Raw genomic sequence first — 25,131 nt, 5'->3', positions numbered from 1 at the left:
TATGCAACAGCACAGCCATTTGCTTACCATATGCTTATTCTAATAAAGGTATGAATATAGGCATCTTTCGGTTCGTGTTCATTTCTACATGGCTACATTTCTTTTTCTAATCAAATCCATCAACATATGGTATTTATTTTGTAAGTATGTAAATTATGTGAGGACAGTGCGGTGCAAAAGTATCTAGTAGTATTTTAAACACTAACCCTTGTTTTTCATTTTTAATAAATGATTGCCTTTTTAAAAAAAAAAAAAAAAACATGTTTCTTTCACTTTGAACGTGTCCAGTAGGCTGTGTAGATCTGTAGGGAAAAATGTAATGTTTTTCAATTCCAGGCTGAGGTACCAACATTTGAAAATGTTGTAAAAAAAATAAAAAATAAAATACTTTTGCACGGTACTGCCTGTTTCTTCCCTAGCAAGTGGGGAGGGGAATCCATCTAAAGTATCGATAAGGTTAGAATGATCCTGAAACAGTTGAAGTGAAGCTGCCTTAAGCTGCCTACACACTACTGAACCACAAAGGACTTCCTACGGTCGGAAACTTTGACGCCACACCCAGATGAGAAAGTTCCGTCTCTCTCCAGACGCGTGGATTTCACACCTAACATCAACAACTCCACCGTTTCACCGCAGGAGAGGAACGCGCTTTGGGCACAATCAAATATCAAACACGACATTGTTCCAAAGGTCGCCGATCGTCGCAGAGTGCAGCGTGCTTTTAATTTACACAATTCCCAAATCGTCTAATAAGCCTAGCTAGCTCCCACATCCTTCAGTCATGCAATCAACCTAGCGATACAAAACAAACACTTCTTTAACAATCCTTTATTACATGTTTATTTAGGTCCCAAAAACATCATAATAACATTATATCAATAATATTAATAAAGAAATTGAAAAAAAAAAAAGAAGGAACAAATAAAATAGCTTTTATTTCCACAGCCTCCATGGGTGTCAGCCTATAGAAACTCTGCAAGTCCATATATATAGGTAAGGGGGCGTGGCTTCAAGCTTGAGCAGGTGGTCTTAGCTGGGCCAATCAGGAATGTAGAGGTGAGGCGCGGGGGCGGGGTCAAGAGGGCTAGCCTGAGCCAGGCTACTGTTGTGACATCTGCTGGAGGTAGAGAGAGAGATGCCAGAGTTAGCAAATGTCCCAAGAAGAAAAAAACATGGAGCACATGTCAGCCTTTTTTACTTGTTGACTATGTCTGGGCCTCTACTGGCCTTTAGTACCTGTTGACTGTGTGTCTGGGCCTCGACTAGCCTCCTAGCCTCTAGTACCTGTTGACTCTGTGTGTCTGGGCCTCGACTGGCCAGGCGACTCAGGATGTTCCTCTCCGACATCTGAAGTCTCACGGCGACGGGTGGTATCCGGGCAATGGTTGCTGGGAGACGGGTGACATCCGCCTTCATGTCACTTAGCAGCTCCTCCAGCTGTTTTAGAACTGAGGGAGAAAGAAGAGAGGGAGGAGGGAGGGAGGGAGAGAGAGAGATGAGAGAGTTGGCTATGTAAAAAGTGCTATGCTATTTGATTAGTGATAGTAAACAAAAGGCTGACTACAGTCTTTCAGAGCTCATGTTTAATCTTTTGGGAAGAAAACCTGTCTCCCTCTCTTCTATGGAAAGACTATTCCGCTCCTACTCCCTCGACATGGGCGTTAGCAGGCAGCAGCAATGCTAGCTACCTTTAGCCTGACGCCGTTAGCAGCAATGCTAGCTACCTTTGTGCAGGACGGCGTTAGCGGGCTTGTTGCCCGACATGGACTCTTTGCTGAGGTGCTGGTGGGACTCGGCCAAACACTCGACCTCGCTGAAGCGAGTGTTCAGGGCCATGGAGGGGTGGGACGGGTCCTCAGACATGTTCAGGTAGGCTGCCCTGCGCAGCTGCTCCTCGATCACCAGGGCCTGCTCCAACAGCTGGGGGGTGGGGGGGAGGGGGCGGGGGAGAGGAGAGATTTAGTATTGTGTGACAGGTGTCGTGTTGTGCTCAGTGCATGTTAAGTAAGAGTCATTTTGGAGGACAGAAGGATTGTCGTCTACTGTAGTCCAAGATGCCTCCTACAGAGGGACGACGTGCAGGGGTTGTGTAGATTGTGTGTGTGTGTGTGTGGGTTAGGGTTAGTACCTTAAACCGCCTCGCCAGGAACTTGTTCTTGATCTCCAGGAAGTTCCCTCGGTTCATCTCGCCCTTGAAGGGCTCGTTGAGGATGGCGTACTTGACGTCGTTCTGGATGTCCTGCCAGCGCGCGTAGCCGTGTCTAGGGGGCGCCAGAGTCAAGGGACAACACACACACACAGGCCTCTCTATGTCTGCTGTCTCTGATTGTTAACTTCTGTTGTTGCAGGTTGAACTCCTTGAAGTCTGGTTACCTGACTGATTGACTGTCTCACTGGTTGATTGGCTGACTGACTGGTTGACTGCCTCTAGATCCTACAACAGGGAGCCAACATGGGTTTGAAACAGTGGAGGCTGGTGGAGGTAGAAATCAGAGGACGGGGCTCAATGTAATGCGTGGAACGGAATGAGGAACGGTGTCAAACACAACATGTCTGAAAGGATACTGTATGATGCCAGCCAAGAGCCAGTAGTCATGGCGACGGTGCCAAATCTCATTGGTCTTCTTGGTGACGGTTGCCGCCCGCTCCTCGTTCTGCCACAGAGAGTGCAACTCTGCAGGGGAGAGAGAGAGAGAGAGAGATTAGAGATTATTAACTCAGACATGACCAGTGAATATATGCGCGTGTGTGTGTCCGTCCGTCCTACCTGTGAAGCCTCCATCTGCGATGTTGAACATGAATCTGGTCTTGGCCTTCTTCTTCTCCTCGCTGCCCCCCACCACCACAACATCTCTGGTGCTGTCTCCGTTCTGGAGCTTCTCCTCCGTCTTCACACCATCCTTCTCCTCCTTTTGCTCTGCGGACGGGGAGGGAGAGAGAGAAGGAGAGAGAGAGAGAGAAATGTTAGGAGGGCTTGTCCAGGAGCAGTATGGCTGATAGGTCTCATGTAGAAGAGATGATATTGAGAAAGAGAGGGAGAGGAGCTACCTTTCTTGTCCTCTGCAGCAGGAGTGGTGTCCATCTTCTCTGCCTTCTCCTCCTTCTTGTCTTCTGTCCAACCAGACAGGGTGGAGGAGAGAGAGAGGGAAAGTGGTTTTAGAACGCAGACAATAAAAACAACTCTAAGTGGCAGATGGAATAGAAAACAGAACGGAACCCCGGAGACTACATTCATTATCATTCAGCGTCTTTGGGTCCTTAAAAAGCGCAGTTTTAAATCGGATTTATTATTACTATTCAATAACAGGTAAACGAGGCTCCAGAGGGAATTGACCAGATTGAACTTTCACCTTTGGCCTCGGAGTCTTCCGATTTGACCTCTGCCTTGCCCTCTGCCGGAGACTTGGTCTCCTCTCCTCCCTCCGCTGGCTTTTCTGCAGTCTCTCCCTCCTTCTCCTTCTCTCCCTCCTTCTCCCCCTCTCCGGTGACAGCCTTGTCCGTCTCCATGGGCTCCTCATCCTTCTCCTCCTTCTTCTCCTTCTGCTCGGGCGAGGGAGTCTTTTCATCTTCATCAGGGATCGCAATGATCTGGACGCGAGGGGAGAAGAGGATGAACAGAATTAAGACCAAAACAGAAAGGCAACCGATGCGTTTTAGAACGTGACGCTTTGGGTTTCTAGAAATGTATAGAAAATCTCTGAACACCTAAACTGTGAAGGTGAAAATTAAAGTGAAAACATCAAGATGAAAATCGGCCGATTTTAACTAATTTCTTTCATCTAATAAAACGCATGTCTCTGTGTTGGGTTAGTTCCAGGTCTGGTCTGGACTCTGGTAACTGGGGGAGATCAAGGTGTGTCATTATGGGATGTACCTCTGGGTCGTCTGTCTTGCTGGGCTCCTTGCTCTCCTTTTCTACCTCTCCCTCCTTCTTCCCATCTTTCTCTCCATCCTTCCCGCTCTCCTCCGTCTTAGAGGCCTCGTCTGGAAGGGGAAAGCAAGATCATCATCATCATCATCACCACCTCCATCATCACCACCACCACTCCTCTTGAGTGAGTGTGTGAGTGTGTATGAGAGTGAGAGTGAGAGAGTGTGTGTGTGTGTGTGTGTGTGTGTGTGTGAGCGAGAGAGTGAGAGTGTGAGAGAGTGTGTGTGTGTGGGGGGGGGTGTTACCTGGGGCGGGCGTGTTGGGCTGCGTGTCTGCGGGTGTACCAGTGGAGGGCGTTTTGGGGGCTGGGGGGGTGAGAGCACAGAGGGGGTGGGGGAGGGGGGGGTGGGGTTACTGGGAGTGTTACTGCAGGAGCAGGAAGCAGGAAGCAGAGACAGGGGTGAAAGGTCAAAGAGGCAGGGGGGAGTCAGGGATAGGACGGAGCATTAGACAGCAACAGATTGTCATGAGTGATTGAAGGCTCAAATTAGCGATGAGCGCTGCATTCAAACTAAAGACCTGGATTAGGAAAGTGGATTCTGAGGACAGAGCGTCAAATGAGGACTCCATCATTGTAATGACAAAAAGCAGATGAATGAAAAAGAGAGATGATGAAAGGATGATGGGAAAGTGAAAAAAAATCAAACATTTGTAAGTAGTAAGTGTGTATAAAAATCAGGGATGGACAGAGTTGAGAGGTTCTGAAAAGGAGAAGAAACAGAGGAGTGAGAGAGGGGAGGGGAGGGGGAGGGATGAGAAAGGTACCTGTGGCGGGGGTGTTGGGCTGCGTGTCGGAGGGGGTGCCGGTGGAGGAGGTCTTCCCTGGAGAGTCGGGGTGGGCTTGGGCTGCGGCCACAGCAGCTGCCTTCTTGCTCTCCTCCAGCTCCATCATCCAGGGCATGGACCACTGGCCGTTGACGTGCTCAAACTCCTGCACCTGGGGGGGGGGGGGGGGGGGGGGGAATGGCCACGACGGGTCAGTCAACACACTCACACCATCCACATGGGATCACCATCTGACAATCTTTGTTAAAAGCGAAAATTAAAGCGTTATGTTCCTTTATTCAGCATTTTAGCTGTGTGTGTGTGTGTGTGTCAGTACTGTGTGTGTGTGTGTCTCAGTACTGTGTGTGCGTGTGTGTGTGTGTCAGTACTGTGTGTGTGTGTGTCTCAGTACTGTGTGTGCGTGTGTGTGTGTGTAGAGCGTTACCTTCTTGCGGATCAATGACATCACGCCGATGCGAGTGAGGACGTGTTGCCGTGACAACCCTTCGCGGGGGACGCCGTCTGCGAATGTCTCGGCTCCGTCCGCCCCGGGCTCACACAGATGTCTCATGAAGAGAGAGACGTACGCCCTGGGGGGGGGGAGAGAGACAGAGAGTTACCAATGGAAAAACAACTAGCCGTAGCAAGAAGATAGAATCTAGCATCAGTATCTACACTAGAACAAGGTAACAACAACACCACCAACACCAACAAGGTAATAGAAGTGTTTCGTACTTGAACTCCTTCTCAGACTTCCCTCGCAGGTCCCTGACCAGCCACTGGGTGGTGAAGGCGTCCTGCGGGGGCATCCCATAACGCATTACTGCATTCAGGAAGGCCTTCCTCTGCCGGGCGTTGAAACCCAACACCTGGGGAACAGAGAGAGATGGGGGGGGTCAGGGAGCGGTCGTACGCAGGGCTCTGTGTGTGTGTGTGCTCTAGCAAGGCTGACTTGCTAGAGCACGTGTTCTGAACGGAGACACGTGAGGGGAGCAGTGGAGGCCAGGGGGAGGGAGAGGCCGGCCGGGAGGTAGAAATCTGAGGACGGGCTCATTGCGTTGCATGGAGCGGAATGAGGAATGGTATCAAACCCGTGTTCCATCACAATGAGCTCTGTCCTCCGATTTCTACCTCCACCAGCCTCCCTTGGTGGTGAGTAGGTTGAACAGGCCTCTCCTAGGAGCAGAGGCTCACCTCGATGTTGCCTCCCACTCTGGCCAGCAGGGGGGGCAGTGGCTTGTCTCGGTCGTTCCTCAGCCCTTTCCTGTTGGGTCTGCGAGCGTTCGCTGTGAACACAACAAGCACACACACTCCTTAACTTTCCACTCTCACTCACACACACACACCTTAACTTTCCACTCACACTCTGAATACTTCAATCTGACTGACTCTCTCACACACACTGTACTGACACACACACACACACACCTGAAGGAGACTTTCTTACCTTCCGCCCGCTCATCAAAGTCCTCGTCTCCCTCCTCCGAGACAACAGAGTAATCTGATTGGCCGTCGGACTGGTCATCCTGCCAATCGGCTGTGAGAGGACAGAGACGGCAGGTGTAAATGTTAGACCACCATCACGTGATATGTTCAAAACAGCACATTTAAACACACACAGGCTGGAACCCACCGAGGAAGAGCCCTGTCACGCGCACACACACACACACACACACACGCATGTAAAGGTAAGTAAGTGACGCGTGGCGTCTTGCTGTTACCCCGTCTACTCCCTCGGTCCTCCTGGGAGCCGTCATTGTAGTTGACCTGCTTGCGGATGCGCTTGCCCTTGCCCAGGTTGCGGGCCAGGTCCTCCTGCTGCTGCTCGTAGTGGTGGCGGAGAAGCTTCTCCCAGTAGTCTGGGTCCACACTCTCCTCCTGCTTAATGATCTCCCTCTGGACCTCATCCTCCTGGGCATGGAGGGGGACAGGGTCAGGGTGGAGGGGTCTAACACACACACACACAATCTCCATGCTCCAACACATACCTCCATGGTTCTCGCACACACACACACACACACACACACACACACACCTCCATGGTACAAACACACTCTTCCTTGACCAAGTACTGGGCCACACCCACACCCACTCACCGCCTCTTCCTCGTCCTTGACGACGTACTGGGCCACCTTGAAGGAGCTGAGGTACTCGTTCATGCTCTGGATCTCCGTGTCCTCCGACTCGATCTGCTGGTTCCGGTCCAGCAGCCGGTCGATGGCCTTGTCGTCATAGTGGATCACACTGCTGTCGTCCTCCTTGTTCTCCCCTGCAGGGACCAGAGGGGCCAGAGGGGACCGTTACAGACCATCATCACCCAGGGGAGGCTGGCGGAGGTAGAAATCGGAGGACGGGCTCATTGTAATGAGGAGTGGTGTCAAACACAACCGTTCCTCGTTCCGTCCCGTGCGTTACAATGAGGCCCGGCCTCCGATTTCTACCTCCGAGTCAAACGGGCAATTTGGAACATCGGGACTGGTCGGGGAATTCAAAGCGAGATATCTTGCCCCGTCCTGACTAACCCTAACCCTTGTTTATGAAACAGGATGTTTTGTGAATGCGTCTACTACTGACTAATGAAAACAACAAATCCGCTGGATCACAGGGTCAAACTCCGCTTTTACGTTAACCACCATTCATGACTGTAGTGTTGTCGCGAACATGACCGTAGCGTTGTCGGGAACATGACCGTGGCTGCTGACTCACCCTCTCCCAGCTCATCCTTGAACAGCTCTTCCGTTCCGAACTTGAGGATGTCGTCCAGCTCCTGTTTGGACATGGAGCCGGTCTTGGAGCCCAGGCCGGGCCGCACCACCAGGTGGGTCAGCATCATCTTCTTCTTGGCAACCTGGAGAGGAACAGGGATGTGCTTAACTCATTCACTGTGACAAGGTGTCCCAGGTTTTTATGGTGTGTGCGTTTGTGTGTGTGTTCATGTTGTGTGTGTGTTTTTATGGTGTGTGTGTGTGAGACGAGGTGTTCCAGGTGATGGTTCATGGTGTGTGTGTGTTTATGGTGTGTGTATCTGTGTTTATGTTGTGTGTGTGTTGATGGTGTGTGTTTATGGTGTGTGTGTGTGAGATGAGGTGTTCCAGGTGATTGTTAATGGTGTGTGTGTATGTGTGTGTGTATGTGTGAGACGAGGTGTTCCAGGTGACTGTTTACCTGAGTGATCCTCTCCTCCACGGAGGCCTTGGTGACGAAGCGGTAGATCATCACCTTCTTGTTCTGGCCGATTCTGTGAGCCCGGCTGAAGGCCTGGATGTCGTTGTGGGGGTTCCAGTCCGAGTCGTAGATGACCACGGTGTCGGCCGTGGCCAGGTTGATGCCCAGACCTCCTGCCCTTGTCGACAGCAGGAAGGCAAATTGGACCGCTCCCGGTGCTGATGACAACAACAACAACATTAGTCAACAGTCAAACCAGCACAGCAGATCTGTACCAGACTCTGATGATGGACACAGGCTAGTTCTGAAGTTCTGAAGCTGTTGTGGAGTGGGGTGGGGGAACAGCGTGTGGTGTATGTTGCCAGCCTCCCGTGGAGTACAGTGGGGTTGAGACACGTGGGGAGTGGAGTGGTGATATCCAGCGTGTGTGTGTGTGTGTGTGTGTGTGTGTGTATATATGACTGTGTGTGTGTGTGTGTGTGTGTGTCTCACCGTTGAAGCGGTCGATGGCCTCCTGCCTCATGCCCCCGGTGATTCCTCCGTCAATGCGTTCGTACTTGTATCCCTCGTTCTCCAGGAAGTCCTCCAGCAGGTCCAGCATCTTGGTCATCTGCAGCAGGTGGCAGGACCGCGGCAGTTTAGATGGGTTTATTTATTGTTCATCGTGGTTATTGTATTTATTGTTCTATATAACTGTGTGTGTGTGTCTCAGTACTGTGTGTGTATCTATATGACTGTGTGTGTGTGTGTGTGTGTGTGTTACCTGAGAGAAGATGAGTACTCTGTGTCCGCCATCTTTCAGTTTCTTCATCATCTTCTGCAGCAGCGTGAGTTTCCCTGCTGCCTTCGTCAGCGCACTCCCATCGTACATGCCATTGGGCATCTTTGGGGCTTCCTGTTGAGGGGAACCAATCAGCAGTCAGTATCCGGTTACAACATTTGTTAAATGGTCACAGCCATACAAAAACCTTTCATTACAATAGAGTCATAAAACTGCTTGGAATTAGTATCAACAATGTTGACAGCATATACAAGGTTCATTCATGTGCCTCCCCCTCCCCGCGTCTACCACAATGGCACAGTCCATTCCCTATCCCAGGAGTGGAGGACGGGTTGTACCATAGCAGCCACAGGGAAGAGGTAGGGGTGGTTACAGCACTTCTTGAGGTCCATCACCACGTTGAGAAGGGAAACCTGGTTTCCTCCAGCGCGGGTGTTCAGGGCCTCAAAGTTACGCGTGAGGATGAACTTGTAGTACTTTCTAAAGCAGAGAAACAGACAAAAGGAAAGTTAAAAACACTGAAGAACCTACTTCTTTCCCCATCCATAACGTTTAAACACATACATGTTAGTCCTCCCAGTAAGTTAGTCTTTCTGAGGATGCCTTCTGTATGTCAAGGATTTAAAGACCACCTCCAGTCAAAATCAAGTACGTCAATATTCAACCATCCCCCCCTCCCTCCATCCCTTCCACCCCCTCCATCCCTTCCCTTCCACCCCCCCCCCCCCCCTCCTTACTTCTGCATGGGGCTGAGCTCCACCCTGACGATGAGCTCTGTCTTGGAGGGCATGTGTTTGAAGACATCAGCCTTCAGTCGTCTGAGCATGTGCGGGCCCAGCATGTCGTGTAGCTTCTTGATCTGGTCCTCTTTGGCGATGTCGGCAAATTCCTCCAGGAAGCCCTCCAGGTTACTATAGAGGGAGGGGGGGGGAAAACGCAGGCCAGAGGAGTTAACCATCAATGGTGTGGGTTAGGAATCTCACACACACACACACACACACACACACACACACACACCTGAATCTCAATGGCGTGAGGAAGTTGAGCAGGTGGAAGAGCTCCTCCAGGTTATTCTGCAGTGGGGTGCCGGTCAGGAGCAGCTTGTGTTGGAGGGGGTAGTTATTCAACACCCTGAAGAACTGAGGGATGGAGAGAACCGTGTCAGAGAGGGAGAGAGAGAGAGAAAACGAACAGCAGGAAGGAGGGAACAGCAACAAACATGTTTTCCGATTTATCCGATTTCTACCTCCAGCAGCCTCCCCTGCTGTAGGGGAACCCGTCTCCAGGCCCCTGCTCACCTTGGACTGGTTGTTCTTGAGTCTGTGGGCCTCGTCCACCACCAGACAGGCCCAGTCGATGGAGCCCAGGATGGCCGTGTCGATGGTGATCAGCTCGTATGACGTCAGCAGCACATGGAACTTCACCGACGAGTCTTTCTGTTGGGGGGCGGAGGCGAGCGGTTTCAGCATGACACGAGAAACGTAACATACCAGCAAAGTAGCATACCAGCAAAGTAGCAACCCCCCCCCCCCCCCCCCCCCAACTGTCATTTCCCATGTCGATATGTCTGTGTAATGCTTCAATATGCTTTTATTTATGTCATGGGTTTTGTTCATGTGTTTTGTTTTTATGTGATGTTTAGTGTGTTGATACCCTGGTGATAACGCACTTTAAAACTTAAGTAAACTTGAAAAGCAGTTTCGGTGCTTTGAGTACTGTGACACGCGGTCTCTCTCACGTCTGAACGCTAACATCAGGCCTCTTTTCCTGCTAGCTCAACCAAACACAGACCGTGGGCTCTCTCTAATGGTCCCAGGCCAGGGACAAACCACTGAAGACGTCATCAGATACCGAACCAGCCAACACGTGGCTGGACTGGATTACGTGGCGTTTCCAGAAGTACCCAGAGGACGAGTTAGCAGCTGTTGTGAGTAAATGCATCCTTTAACTCATTCAGTGCCACGGGTGACTTTACTCACCAAAAAAGCATCTATTATGATGCTTCATTTTGTAGCCAATCAAAGTGTTGTTGCTAGGTAAACACCACATTGAACACTCTGCACTCTTTGGCAGTTGGTGAGTTTAGGGGAGCAGAACTCTTTTAACTGGGCTAACTGAAAGACACCATAACCTGTCTCATCGACATTCTCCTGTTGGTTTGGAAGTTTCTTCACTGTCATTTTTCCTCCCCCTTTCTATCCTTCCTTCCTTCTTTCTTTCTTTCTTTTTTCACACTCACCTTCATCCTGGACGCCTTTTTCCCTCCGCGGATGGCGTTGTCTTCGAACGAGAACTCGTTCTCCCTGACGACGGCTCTGCTGTCCTTGTCCCCTACGTAGGTGACCACGTACATGTCGGGAGCCCACATCTCAAACTCTCTCTCCCAGTTGATGATGGTGGACAGCGGGGCGCTGACCAGGAACGGACCCTTGGAGTGACCCTGGAAGAAAAAAACAAACATAAAAACAAAAAGAGTGAGTTTAATTTTCTGTCTTTTTTAGGGCATTTCTGCTTTATTGGGACAGAGACAGTAGAGATTGACAGGAAGGATGGGTGAGAGAGAGGAGGGATGACATGCAGGATATGTCGGATTCGAACCAGGGACCTTGCGGTTATGTGATGTGTGTGTTTGTGTGGTACGCCACTAAGCACCTCTCACTCTTAATAGTGAGATATTAGTGAGATATAATAGTGAGATATTTCTTGCATTATTGTTGTATTACAACACTCCCCCACCCCCCATGTTTTCAATGCACAGGAAAACAACCACGAAACAGATCTGCCAAGCCATCCGTGTTTTCATTTAAGGAGTTGCATTCTGCACTCCGACCAGTAGGTGGCAGTACTAACCCACGGGATCACCTCCGGGAGTGTTTACTCAAAGCTCAAGCTAATGTCGTCAGATTTCACCTGACTTAAACAAAATGGCTGGACTGGTATTCAATCATATGGGCGGTACGTGACCAAGTTGGCATCGTGCGTCAACAAATGGAAACCACTTCACCATTTGGCCCTACGCAAACACAACATGACGCAAATCAAAGTTTATGAGTAGTCTTGTAAATAAAATAAAATAAAATAAAAAGATAAACAAACAAAAAAAAGTTATACAAATCTACCCACTCTCCCAAACAATGCGTTGCATGCCACAAACACACCTATTTGTAGAGTGAGTAGAGACACACACAGACAGACACACTCACAGACAGACACACACCTGTTTGTAGAGTAGAGACACACACAAACACACACAGACACACACACCTCTTTGTAGAGTGAGTAGAGGAACACGGCCGTCTGGACCGTCTTGCCCAGGCCCATCTCGTCAGCCAGGATGGTGTCGGTACCCTGGGCCCAGGAGAACCTCAGCCAGTTGAGCCCCTCCAGCTGGTAGGGGTGCAGCTTCCCCCCCGTAGTGTCCAGGTAATCAGGCTGACGCTCAAACTTTATTGTGGGCTGGAGGAGGGGAGGGAGGGAGGGACAAGGAGTTTCTTTACAACACAATTGCAAATCCGACACACACTTCATGGGTTTTACGACACACACACACACACACACTTCATGGGTGTTCCGACACACACACACACACACACACACTTACATCAATGACAGGGTTCTCTGGAGGCCTGTTCAGTCTTTTTAGTTTGCCCTTGACCTTCAGCTTCTTCCCTGGCTTCCCATCATCTCCCATCATGAGCTCCCTGGAACACCACAGACACGACAACAACAACAACGTTACCCTCAGACTACGTCCAGGTGGTGGTGGTGTTCTTACCCAGACAGAGAGGCAGAAACCAACAACTCGATGAAGGAAGTGGAGGAGATTTGGGCCTTTGGGAAGGCCCAAATCTCTCCCCTCCCCCGGGGCCTCACCTGTGGTTCCAGTACTGCAGCTTGAAGGCGTCGTACTCAGGCACGTCCATGTCCTCGGCCTCCCAGGTGGCCTGGTCGTACGGGAGGTCCTTCCACTTGATGAGGTAGTGGACGTTGTTCTTCTTGTCCGCGCTGAGGAGGAGAGACAGGGAATCAGGTGAGACAGGGAGTCAGATGAGGAGGAGAGACAGGGAGTCAGGTGAGACAGGGAGTCAGGGGAGGAAGGGGAGAGACAGGGAGTCAGGTGAGGAGGAGAGACAGGTGAGACAGGGAGTCAGGGGAGGAGGGAGAGAGACAGGGAGTCAGGGGAGGAGGGAGAGAGACAGGGAGTCAGGGGAGGAGGGAGAGAGACAGGGAGTCAGGGGAGGAGGGAGAGAGACAGGGAGTCAGGGGAGGAGGGAGTAGCCAATCAATACTTTGATTGGCTACAAAATGAAGCATCATTTAAGCATTTATGGTGAATAAAGTCACCCATGGCACTCTAGAATGTTGACCATTTGATTTAGGATGGAGAGATGGAGGAGAGGAAAGGAAACGGAGGACTAGAAAGCTAGACCCTGACCCGTGGTTGAGGATGGAGTGATGAAACGGAGGAGTAGGAAGGCCTTACCTGTGGTTGAGGATGCGGTGTAACATCATCCACTCCATCTTGATGCCGAAGCGATAGTACCTCTCCTCCATCTGGGCGTAGAGAGGGTCCTTGTTCTTCCTCTTCAGGCTCTTGTCTTCTTCCCCCTCCCCTCCGAAGTCCACCGGCGGGGGCTCGTCCATGTCGTTCTTACGCTGGTAGTTCCTGAACATCACCTGGCAGTGCAGCTCCAGCTGGGGAGGGAGGGAGGGGGGGAGGGGGCGTTTAGGAACGTGGCTGTGTGTGCGTCTCCATATAAGTATGTGTTTGTGTGTGTCCGTGTCTCGTTTCATGTGTGTGTCCATGTGGGTACCTGCAGCTCAGACAGCCAGGAGCAGTGCCAGTAGGGTGTGTGTGTGTGTGTGTGTGTGTGTGTGTGTACCTGCAGTTCAGACACCCAGGAGCAGTGCCAGTAGGGTGTGTGTGTGTGTGTGTACTTGCAGTTCAGACACCCAGGAGCAGTGCCAGTAGGGTGTGTGTGTGTACTTGCAGTTCAGACACCCAGGAGCAGTGCCAGTAGGCTGTGTGTGTGTGTACCTGCAGTTCAGACACCCAGGAGCAGTGCCAGTAGGACATGTTGCTCCACTTGGCGAAGAACTCCCTCTCGGGCCGCCCCGCCAGGGGGGCAGGGTCGGGCTGGTCGGCCAGGAGGTCGGGGGGCCGCGGCACCGGGGTGGGGGGAGGGGGGTCCCCCCAGCGCCACGTCAGAATCTTCTGGACCTTCCCCTTCATGGCGGGACACTGTGTGTGTGTGTGTGTGTGTGTGTGTGTGTGTGTGTGGGGGGGGGGGGGGGGGGGGAGTTATATTAGATACAGCACATTTAAACAGCACATTTAAACAACTTTCTCTAATCTTCATTGTGAAGAACTGATCACAGAGGACTGGTGTTATTATATATTCATATCATAACTCTGTCTGATGAGCAGACACACTAAGCTGGTATTGGCTGTTGTGTTACATCCGTCTATTAAGATTTAGTTTCCCTGTGTTTAACACAATTTAGGCGACATTATTCATCCTCGGCACTAAATGAGTTACACCCCCCACGACTGACTTTGCTTCATGTCAATCACCCCCCCGCCCCCCCTCTTCCTCCTCCTCTCCCAGTCCAACCCCCCCCCCTCCTCCTGATCCACCCTCCCCCCCTCCTCCTCTCCCAGTCCCCCCTCCTCCTCTCTCAGTCCACCCTCCTCCTCTCTCAGTCCACCCTCCTCCTCTCTCAGTCCACCTTCTCCCTCCCCCCGCCCTCCTCCACCTCTCCCCTGACTCACAGTGCAGCGGGGGCAGATCCACTCCCCGTTGGGGATCTCTGGCAGGGGGGGGTTGAGGCAGTGGATGTGGTAGGAGGAGGGGCAGGAGTCGCAGCACAGCAGCTCCCCCCCGTCCTTACACGCCCGGCAGAACTCCATGTGGTGGTCGTCCTCCTCCGCCTCCCCTCCCAGCGCCTCCCCCTCCTCCTCCACCTCAGAGCCCTCCTCACGCGCCTCCCACTGGATGCCCTCCTTCTCCTGTGGGTGTGTGTGTGGGTGTATATATGTGTAGGTGTATATGTGAGTATGTGAGTGTGTAGGTGTGTGTGTGCATGTGTGGGTGTGTGTGGGGGGGAGATTAAAAAGATACAGGTAGGTGAGCAAGATGGTCGCAAACTTTGCGGTCAAACACTCAAAACACACAAAACACTCTAACCGGCTTCTCCTATTGGCCGAGCAGAAGCACGTCGCTACATAACCCGTTTCCCGATTGACCGAGGGGGCTGTCACTCACGCAGTGGGGGCAGCTCCAGGTGCCCTCGGGGGCCTTCTCCATGTCGGGGTCCAGGCAAACCATGTGATAGGCCCGGGGGCAGGTGTCACACAAGATGATCTCCCCGCCCTGCTGACACACCTCGCAGTAGTCCTGGTGGTCCGTCTCGTAGCCGTCCCCATCCTCCTCCACTGTGGGGGGGGTACAAACAGACGTGAGAAACTGACATTAAAATGTTTGATTAAGCGTACATCTGTGGGAGAAACGGGTCTCGAGTCTACGGGGGAACAGGGAAGGTGGCTCGTCCCTTCACTGTGCGCGCGCGCGTGTGTGTGTGTGTCAGTTGGAGGCCGGCGGGGGTAGAAATCGGAGGACGGGCTCATTGTAAACGCACACTGTGCTTCACACCGTTCCTTGTTCCTCGTTCCGTTCCATGCATCACAAGGAGCCCGTCCTCCGATTTCCACCTCCGTCGGCCTCCCCCTGGGGTGTGGAACAACACTGCAAGAAGCACTCCTCTCAGTTGCCTCGTCAATACGTATCGACGCTCTGACAGACAGAACACCTCGTCTGCATACCGCTTCCATGATAAAACTATTTAAAGCACAGTGTTTTCACTGTGACTCAGACACACTGACTCATCATGGCCGTGATGGATCCTCTTTCGTGTTAGGACGGACGGACGGATAGACGGAAGACACAGAAAGACAGACAGACATACACACACGCAGAGCATTGACCCTGACCCTGACCATGACCCTTTCTCTTGAGTTAATACACAATGACCTGTGGCCATGGATGATCCAATGTGTGTACACACACAGAGACACACACACAGACACACACCTTTCTTCTTCTTGGGCTTGCTCTTGGGCTTCTTGGAGCGGCTGCTGCGGCTGTTGGAGCCGTCCGACACGGAGACGCTGTTCATGCTGCCATCGTCAAAGTCACTGTCCACGTCTGGCTCATCCTCCTCACTCTGGGGGGGGACGGGGTGGAGAGATAGAGGGAGAGAGAGGGAAAGACAGAGAGGTCAAACCTTGTCCCAACAGGTCAAACCTTGTCCCCATCACCAGGACTAAACATCAGACCTGGGGGGACCGGGCGTTCTCCACTGCAGCCCCCCCCCCCCACTCTTTGGAACAGAGCACGCCTAGATACTCCCAAAGCACGCTCTCCCCTCCTTCAAACTATCCCTCAAAAGCATTTTTCTTTTTCACATTTGCTTTTTAATCTTTAACTATGTTTATTGTTGTTTTTACTGACTGTGCTTATTTATCTATCTATCTATCTATCTATCTATTCTTGTTCTCTCCGTGGAATGTAGTGTCGCCGAGTACTGAGAAAAGCGCTATACAAAATAAATGCATTATTATTGTTATTATAATAAAAGCAGTTTCCTGCCAACATGTGGGTCTGGGGCTTTGAACCAACGAGTGGAGCAGAGAGTGTGTCTGAACGTCCACCCTGATAAGCGTTCCCCAACTGCTATCAACGTGAGAGAGCGTCAAACTGGAAACTAACAAGACAGGTGAGGGTGAGAAAAGATGACTTAACAGGTTTAAGGAATAACTGTAGCAGCCAGGGAGAGAGAGAGAGAGAGAGAGAGAAAGAGAGAGAGAGAGAGAGAGAGAAAGAGAGAGACAGACTGACAGACAGAGAGAGAGGTGACTAAACAGGTGCTAAGGAAGAGAAGGAAGGAAGACCAGGGCGTTCTTACGGAGGAGCGTTTCCTCTTGCTGTTGAAGCCCCCCAGTTTGATCTTGAGCGGAGCCACTTTTTTCGTCTTGACGCTCTTCTTCTCCTGAGGTTTGGGGGTGGGCTTGGACTTCTTACGGGCGTTAGGACCTGGACAGCAAACAGCACCATGGAGACAGCCAGTCAGAACAGACACACTAAAACACACTACAGTTAACGCTGATCTCCACACTGCTAACACTGTGCTACACTGCTATCGGGGGAACTCATATAAAAGGAAAGTAGACAAGAGTCATAACTACGTTTGTGTCTAAATGTACACCTTTAAAGAGAGACCAACAGAGAGAGAGAGAGAGAGAGAGAGAGAGAAAGAGAGACCAACAGAGAGAGAAAAAGAGAGAGAGGACAAAGAGTCAGAACCACGTCTCCCCACCTTTGCCCTCTTTGGTCTTGGCCTTGCGTAGCGGGGGTGCGGGGGGCGGCTGGGGCTCGGCGGGCGGAGGGGGTGCGGGGGCCGGGGGCACGGCCTCTGCCACCATACTCTCCACGGTGGCGGACACGTTGGCAGCGGCCAGGGCAGCGTTGGCGGCAGCTGAGCCTCGCAGCGGGTTGTTGGTGCTGAACTCACGCCACTTGGCGCCCAGCACCATCATCATCTTGGAAACGGCGATCTTGGGGTTCTTGGCGGCGATGAGCGGCCTGAGGGAGGGATGGCGAGGAGGAGGAGGAGGAGCATGGTGAGAAAACGGGCAGGTGTTAAAGGTATATACTGAAATAGACGAGGGGAAAAAAACCGAGAGAGCACGGAAGAGAACGAAGGGAAGAAACATCAAACGAGAGAGAGAGAGAGAGCTTGGTATGTGACTCACACTACAAACTTGGGTGAGGACAGGGAGAGACATGGGGAGACGGGGGTAAGGACAGCGGGAAACAAGAGTGAGGACAGGGGGAGACAGGGGTGAGGACAGGGGGACTCACCTGACATATTGGCTGAAGGCCTTGTAGTTGGTGAGGGAGCGGTAGTCCTCCTCAGTGAAGACATGGTCGATGTCCTCCATCCCCCAGTTTTCCAGCAGCTGGGACGACGTCTTGGGTTCCTAGAGGTCAGCGTGAGGTAGGACAGGTCAGCATGAGGTAGGACAGGCCCACGTGAGGTAGGACAGGCCCACGTGAGGTAGGACAGGCCCACGTGAGGTTGGTCACTAACCGTCTAATCTCTCCCTACACTTCCAGTGGAGTGAGCAGTGAGCATCACACTGGGACCAGGGGAGGCTGGTGGAGGACATGTGTTATAATGAGCCTGCCCTAAAAGCGGCCTCCCCTGCTGGAGACCAGCGTATTACCAGTACTACTACTACTATTATATTATGACAATATTATGACTACGATTTTTTGTTTACACCGATGACACAATACGAAGCTGCCGCTAAAACGCACGTGGCAGCCGTCGCCTAGATACTCCAAGCTGGCGGAACCCGAGGAACCACTGACAATACCAGAACGCACATCAAATTCTACAAATCTGAACGATCCAACACCGTCAAAGGAGTCAAACCGGAGAGAGCCTGACATACTGTACCCCCGATGCTGGCGTTCAGCCTAACAAAGGGTTGACAAACGGCCGTTCTGCGTTGCTATGGTTACGATATGCCTTTGCATAAACGCTATTAACAGCCTTTTCCTGGTCGGGGTCCCAGCGTTCTTTGCTGTGAAGAGATTTAGAAGCCCTCGACTATGTGGAGAAGTGGCTGGCGGCTAAAAGCATGCGTCCCCCATAGAAACCCATGTTAACATAGAAACCCATGTTAACATAGAAACCCATGTTAACATAGAAACCCATGTTAACATAGAAACCCATGTTAAACTTGGTATTCCATCTGGCTAGATAAGACCGCTTTGGATTGCAATCTCGATTTCATTTCTCTCTTATCTGGCCAGATGGAATACCAAGTTTAACATGGGTTTCAGTGCTCTGTGAGTGTGTATGTATGTATGTATGTATGCATACATACATACATACATACATACACCAAACACTTTATTAGGAACACCTGTACACCTTCTCATGGTGGAGGTGGTGTAATAGCGTGAGGAATGTTTCCTTGGCACACTTTGGGCCCGTTAATACCAATCAATCATCGCTTGAATGCCACAGCCTATTTGAGTATTGTTGCTGACCATGTGCATCCCTTCATGGCCACAATTTACCCATCTGGTAATGGCTACTTCCAGCATGATAGTGCACCATGTCACGAAGTAAAAGTCGTCTCAAACTGGTTTCATGAACATGACAATGAGTTCAGTGTTCTTCAGTGTCCTTCCCAGTCACCGGATCTGAATCCAATAAAACACCTTTGGGATGTGGTAGAACTGGAGATACACAGCTTGAAAGTGCACCTGAAAAATCGGCAGGAATTGCGTGGTGCAATCATGTCATCATGGACCAGAAGCACAAAGGAACATTTCCAACATCTTGTGGAATCAATGCCACAAAGAATCGAGGCTGTTTTGAGAGCAAAGGGAGGCCCTACCCAGTATTAGTATAGTGTTCCTAATAAAGTGCTAAGTGAGTGCGTGCATGCGTGTCTGTATGTATTTTTTTATTTATTATTATTATTTTTTATGTCTGCTTTATTGAGAGACAGTAGAGATTGACAAGAAGGATGGGTGAGAGAGAGGAGGGATGACATGCAAGATAGTGCATGTGCTACGCCACTAAGCACCCCCCTCTCCCACAACCTCGGTTTTATTAGTTCCTCCTATTGCATCGTCTTCTCCCAGGGAACGATCTGCTTTTCAAAGCCCACACACCAATCGCCGTCTCTCACAGGAATCCATAGAATGGGCGGTTGTTAGCCATATCCATAAACACACACATGATCAATGGTCAGGGTCGAGGACCCTCCACACAGACGAGATGGCGATTGGTGTGTGGGCTTTGAGAACAAACTGTTCCGCGAGAGAAAACAACATGACAGTAGGAACGATGTAGAAACCTTCTCCTCACCCTCTTGGTGCTGGGGGATGGGAGGTTAACACAGGTTATGGCCACGAGCCACTTCTCCACAATGTTGAAACTATTCCTCTGCGAAAACCAACGCTCTCTGGCTAACAGAAACATCAACCACCTCCCGGAACCCAGACTCACCTGGCTGTCGTCGTCATCTTCCTCCTCCTCCTCTTCCTCGGGCTCGGGGTCCTTCCTCTTGGAGGTGGACCCTCCCCCGGAGCTCCTGTCTGCTCCGGAGCTGCTCCTCTTCTTCTCCTTCGGCAGGCTCGTGCGCTTCTTCTTCTTCCTCCCGGGGGTGTAGTCGCTGCCCTCGCTGTCGGAGCGGGCCGGGGGCGCCCCCCGGTGCTCCTCCCCCTCCCCCGCCTCGGGGGTCTCCATGGGCTCAGGGGAGCTCATGGGCAGCTCCTGTAGGAAACGCCGGGGATGGTGGGTGAGCAACAGGCCGTGAGGGACACAGACAGAGGTATTCTCCATGGCTGCGGTGTCTGCTGGCTTTATTGATTTGAAGTCATAACAGTAGTCTTGAGGATCAACTCTGCTGGGGTATTCTGATCTAAATCAGCCATTAAATTGAAATGATGGCAGAGAATGACTGACGTTAACATCTAACTCAGGGGAGGCTGTTGGAGGTAGAAATCGGAGGATGGGGCTCATTGTAATGCATGGAAAGGGGAATTGCATTACAATGAGCCCCGTCTTACGATTTCTAACTCTGGTCTGCCAGCCTCCACTGATCTAACAGGGCCTCTAACTGAGGCCCTGGAGAATGACACAATGAGCATCCCTGAGAGTCTGAGTCCACAGACAGGCCTAGACACTATGACACGCACACCTCTCTGCAAAGGACTAGGGTTAGGCAGGACTAGACAGTGTGACATGCCTACCTCTCTGCGAAGGCGCCTCTTGCTGCTTTTACTCTCCCTGCTCTTCTTGGCCTTCTTCTTCTTCTTGACCTTCGGGGCCTCGTTCTCTGACATCTCCTCCTCCAGGTCCTCCTCTTCTGTAATGAAGAGGCATAAACACATAGCATGATGATCAGATGATTCCAAGATGGCTGCCTCGGTTCAAGCTGCTCTTCGACTGTGCTCTTCTCTTGCACTGTTTTGTTGATATTTGTGACCCTTTGTGTGCAGAACGTGGCCATTTTTTGTTGTTGTAAAAGGCATTTTGTTGTATATTGTGTACTTGTATTCAATGTAATGACAAATAAACATAACTTAAACTTGATATGAAGGGTAAAGGTTAAACTTGTAGTGTCTCTCATATATATATATATATATATAAGAATAATCGAAAAATAAAATCATGCAAGTACTGGAATAGCCAAAACATTTCAAACGCCCGGCCCTAACACTGTGAGCACCAGTCTGCTCAATGCTTGCCTTCATAATCAAAAGGGACTGATCATATATTCTGAGTTCTTGTAAGTGTGGATAGATATATAGATAGATATATATCTCCACACTTACAATGGGTTTTTAGATACATCTCCCATGGGGCTGAGCAATAAAACTATAGAAATAATTACCGAATTATTTTTGGTGTTATCACAATAAACTACATTTTGCGTCCTGCGTCCCCCATTGAACATCTGATAAAAAGCAGAAGAAAAAACGGACGGCAGGAGAGAGGCAGGACGCATAAAAAGCGCGCGCGAGAGAGAGAGATGGAGATTATTTATTTTCTCCCAGTGCGTAGGCTACTGGAGCCCTTCATGTTTCAGAGGAGCAGCGGACTGCTATTAGCGTGAGAAAACCACAGAGCAGTGGAGAAGAGCAGATCTGTGCACAGATTATTCTTGCCGATCTTTGCTGCACAAAAACCTATTTTTAAAATAATGTGGTCTTTTCACAGCTCTTGCATGTAGTCTGCTGTCAGGACTGTGTTTGGTTTCCGTTAGTAATAAAGACCCAGACCCACGGACACAAACGCAACTTTATTTAGAAAATGACTTGCTTCAGCCATCTATGGGTGTTAGGGCAGAACTCAAGGTAGGCTATAGAAATAACCTTTAATTGTATGTTATTTTCTTATTTCGGGCAAAAACTCTGCAGATGGTTTCTTTGAATAAGAAATGTATTTGAACTTTATGTTAAGCATCATACATACTATTGGGAAATCAATACACAATTTATCTAGCTCTCAATATTCTGTAATCACCCAAATGTCTAGATATGGATTTTAAGCAATATCGCCCAGCCATAATTTCCCATGTTGACGATTGACACAGAGGGTTTTAAAGTAATTAAATAACGTTTGTTATTAAGTTATGTCCAGCAGCCATGATAACAACTTGTAAACAGAATGGGAGTAAATGGGGCAAGTAGCTTCCTGCTCCATTTAGCCCCAAAATATCATTTCAGAAATGCCAAAGTTCCTGTAGATTAGCAATCTAGACGCTGGTGATCAAGTTTGAGTTCTGACAGGAATTAGGAATGGGGTTTGAGCACCCTGAGACACCATACTCAGGAAGAGCAACAAGATTCTGATTAAAACATGATTTTCCAAAAATTATTTGGTAATATGCCAACTTACAGCACTCAGAAGACATATAGTTGCTTCACAAGTAGCTTGGGAATTTCTAAAATGATATTTTGATGCTTAATGGAGCAAGAAGCCTCGCTTTAATCTAGGATTAGGATTAAGCCATTTCTGGGAAACTGGTAATTGGTCTTCTTAAAAATGAATGAGAGGTTTGGGGCTGTGATGGACATCGTCTCACTTGGCGAGCAAGACTGCAAATGAATCATGTTGAGGCTACTCTCCCCATACGACCAGAGCAAGGTCCTCAATCCAACATCATAACAACCTTCATATGAGCAAAGTCAAGTAGAATAGGGTTCAAATGCTATTACCCAATTGCTTATGTCTGGAAATGTAAGCAAATGGCTCCTTGGCAATGAGCAGTGGCTAGTAACCCATGTCTAACAGGATAATATCTACGGGTCTGAATGGCACTTCATTTTTATCAATGCAATCTAAATGCGAGCTGTCAGGAGTCGAATGATTGAATCTAATGCAGTGGAACCGAAGTTACTGCCGCCAACCCTGTGTGTATTGTTCAGGTAATTTACAGCACATGCACATGCTCGTCCAAATGAAATGGGTCAAATATATTCCTAAAAGGTAGGCCTGTTTCAAGTATGTGGAGTAGGTAATACAAAACTTGCGGGAGCAGATGTAGAAACTACTGGTAATAGCTGGGTTTGGGCTAGTTGTGAACACAGCCAGCCCCTTTATTAGTTAAAGTTATTGTCCCTGTAGTGGTAGGTAAAGGTGAGTGGGTGCTAGCTAGCTAATACTGACCGACGTATTGTGCAGGACATCTGCATCATGTCTGAACGGGAAAATCCCTTCGCGTTTAGCACATTTTAGCTCCGTCCTTTCAACTTCTTTTTCAAATATTCGACACATTTCCGTCATATCCGTGGTCTAAACATCGGCGTAAACAGTAACGCGTTAATGGTTGACCCTTCCTGATATCGAGGAGTCAAAACAGGTGTTGTTTTTGTTCAGTCAAATGCACAACCTGGGTAAATTAATTCAAATGTGTGTGTGTGTGTGTGTGTAGCTGTACCACGCAAAACGGCGCTAGCAGCGAGCCGCCGGGGAGGAGGAGAGCTGAGCTAGCTAATGTTACCCAAACGTCATCTGCAGCTTCCAAGCTAACTGGCTAACTCCATCTTGTCATCGGCACGTAAAAATACCGGTAGGCCGCAAGAAAATGCCGGTGGGTCGGCGTGATTTTCAAATACTTTTTAGCCATCTAGCCAGCGTTTCACTGTGAGCTAAAACCTCAGTTTGTGTTACAACATAGGAGCTAATGACTGCAAAAAAAACCATGTAGCTCGTCAGCCAAGGTTGAAAACGCCAGCTAGCGGGTTAGCTAACCCGAAACAACTCTACTCGGTTAGCTAGCAGCCCACACATTACACTGCTAGCTAGCTAGCATCACGTTTTTTGTTCAGTCTAAAACTATTAATGGATTGTATGGTAAACAATTGCCAAGTGTCTAACGATAGCTAGCTGTGGTTGGGCTAGGCATGTTTTTCACATTTTGATTGCAGTGAGTGAATAGTTTGTGAATTTAAGTTTGCAAAATGGTACTTACCTTGCAATAAAGACCGGTCTTCGGGAGCTCCAAAATCATCCCTGTCGCCCTCGCTTCCAGACATGATAGCAAACTTTAAATTTAGTTAGCTAAACAGCTAACTAAATAAAGTTTTAAATAAATTAATCCGTTTCGTCTTCTGAGTCCTCTCCGTCCCAGTCTAGGAGAGTCCGTCCAGATTGAGCGTTGAGGGAGGACAAGTTTTGGCAAGGGTGAAATAAAGGAACAAACAAGAAAACGGAAGTGATTATTTACAGTCAAAGCAATTTAGCTGGTGTGATTCCTCACGATCTTTTAACAATGACAAAAAGAAGAAGACAGCAACTTCTAATGTCGCCACCACTTGAAATTATTAACCTCTTTCTATCAATTCGTCGCTGCATAGCTGACCATCAGACATGCCATCTCCTTGCTAGTACTAGTTTCCCGTCCCATTACTTTGCTAGCCCGCTAGCTTGACAAGATAGCTTTACCGGTGAGGCTCATTGAACACGATTCCCACAAAAACGTTCTGCAATCTAGCGATTTTGACGAATTTACTAAAGTCATTCAATCCAAAATGGGAATGTTTACACAACACAAATGCTTTGAAACAAGAATAAGTTACGAAGCCACTGTACTTACAACTTGAATGATTCCACTGTTTGAAAACAGTAACAACGAAAACTGGATTCCTTCAACAGTTTATACAATTTTTTTAAAAGGTTGCTTTTTGGCCTTTTTTATATTTCCAATAATTAAATGCAGTATTTTTTTCATATGCTGTCCAGCGTTGCACACAACGTCGCCGTCTCCCTCTCACTAAAACACCCCGCGCATACACACAAAGAGATCAGGGGGCAGACATCCCATAATACTTCCCCCCCCACACACACACACACTCACCCCTCCCCCACTCTGCATAGTTACCTTGCAACGTACAGACCATAATAATCCACCCCCACATGCAGTCTATTCCCCATTCCTCCGTGCCCCCCCCTTAGCAACCGACGTTACCATGGAGACACTCAACCCCTCCCACCCCCACCCAACATACCATAATAGTAATGAGCACAGTCACTACCATCCCACAATAAGCATAACTCCAAAGAGAGAGAGAGAGAGAGAGAGAGGGATGGGGGGAAAGCTATCACATGGCAACTAAGCACCACATGACTACATTTAACTTCGGTATATACTGTAACCACGCCACCATGGTGTACATTAAAGAGCGCATTTCACATTCAGCCCGCACAAAGCATGCTAATGCACACGGTGTGTACACAGGTATGAACAGCTGTCACCACAGGGCATGCCCAGGTGAAAACCTGCTCTAGAGGATGTCCTCTCCAACACCAAGGCTCTGTGATGAAGTCTCCCAAGCCTTCATGGGTACTCCATTCACAAACCACAGATGAGATCACACAAAAAAAGTTTGAGCGTTCA

The 25,131-nt window shown here is 49.6% G+C and overlaps 1 protein-coding gene across 6 annotated transcripts; it reads right to left on the bottom strand.

Moving 5' to 3' along the window:
- Positions 1-812: 812 nt before the first annotated feature.
- chd4a (chromodomain helicase DNA binding protein 4a) lies at positions 813-24,494 on the bottom strand. Of its 6 annotated transcripts, none has more exons than XM_083679968.1 (41): positions 24,331-24,494; positions 23,707-23,866; positions 20,480-20,595; positions 19,734-20,000; positions 17,564-17,682; positions 17,019-17,284; positions 16,608-16,735; positions 15,734-15,866; positions 14,909-15,078; positions 14,416-14,652; positions 13,681-13,884; positions 13,126-13,337; positions 12,516-12,647; positions 12,244-12,343; positions 11,907-12,098; positions 10,882-11,082; positions 9,941-10,078; positions 9,660-9,781; positions 9,380-9,553; positions 8,981-9,122; positions 8,625-8,756; positions 8,354-8,471; positions 7,862-8,079; positions 7,403-7,544; positions 6,793-6,965; positions 6,418-6,607; positions 6,144-6,233; positions 5,891-5,982; positions 5,432-5,565; positions 5,142-5,286; positions 4,697-4,868; positions 4,177-4,236; positions 3,875-3,984; positions 3,351-3,588; positions 3,049-3,111; positions 2,768-2,917; positions 2,566-2,674; positions 2,129-2,261; positions 1,725-1,920; positions 1,237-1,448; positions 813-1,117 (listed from the first exon to the last, which is right to left on the bottom strand). In XM_083679968.1, the coding sequence occupies exons 2-41, from the start codon at positions 23,768-23,770 to the stop codon at positions 1,100-1,102; spliced, it is 6,012 nt and encodes a 2,003-aa protein (XP_083536094.1). In that variant the 5' UTR covers positions 23,771-23,866; positions 24,331-24,494; the 3' UTR covers positions 813-1,099. The 6 variants fall into 6 exon arrangements, with proteins under 6 accessions (XP_083536094.1, XP_083536095.1, XP_083536097.1 ...); XM_083679969.1 differs by having other exon boundaries at positions 813-1,114; XM_083679971.1 differs by having other exon boundaries at positions 1,285-1,448.
- Between the last annotated feature and the right edge of the window lie 637 nt (positions 24,495-25,131).

The sequence above is a fragment of the Argentina silus genome (genome assembly GCF_951799395.1).
Source record: "Argentina silus genome assembly, chromosome: 11".
NCBI classification, from domain to species: Eukaryota; Metazoa; Chordata; class Actinopteri; order Argentiniformes; family Argentinidae; genus Argentina; species Argentina silus.
Note: the sequence above shows the minus strand (reverse complement) of the source record. Positions and strands in the feature narration are given on the sequence as shown.

What these genes read in the sequence shown, in the direction of transcription:
- chd4a (XM_083679968.1), bottom strand. Translation starts at nt 23,770, where the DNA reads ATGTCTGGAAGCGAGGGCGACAGGGATGATTTTGGAGCTCCCGAAGAC. An exon ending in GAGTACTCATCTTCTCTCAG is followed by an intron (nt 8,472 to 8,624) that starts GTAACACACACA and finishes CACCTGCTGCAG; the next exon opens with ATGACCAAGATGCTGGACCT. An exon ending in GGCCATCGACCGCTTCAACG is followed by an intron (nt 8,080 to 8,353) that starts GTGAGACACACA and finishes TGTTGTCATCAG; the next exon opens with CACCGGGAGCGGTCCAATTT.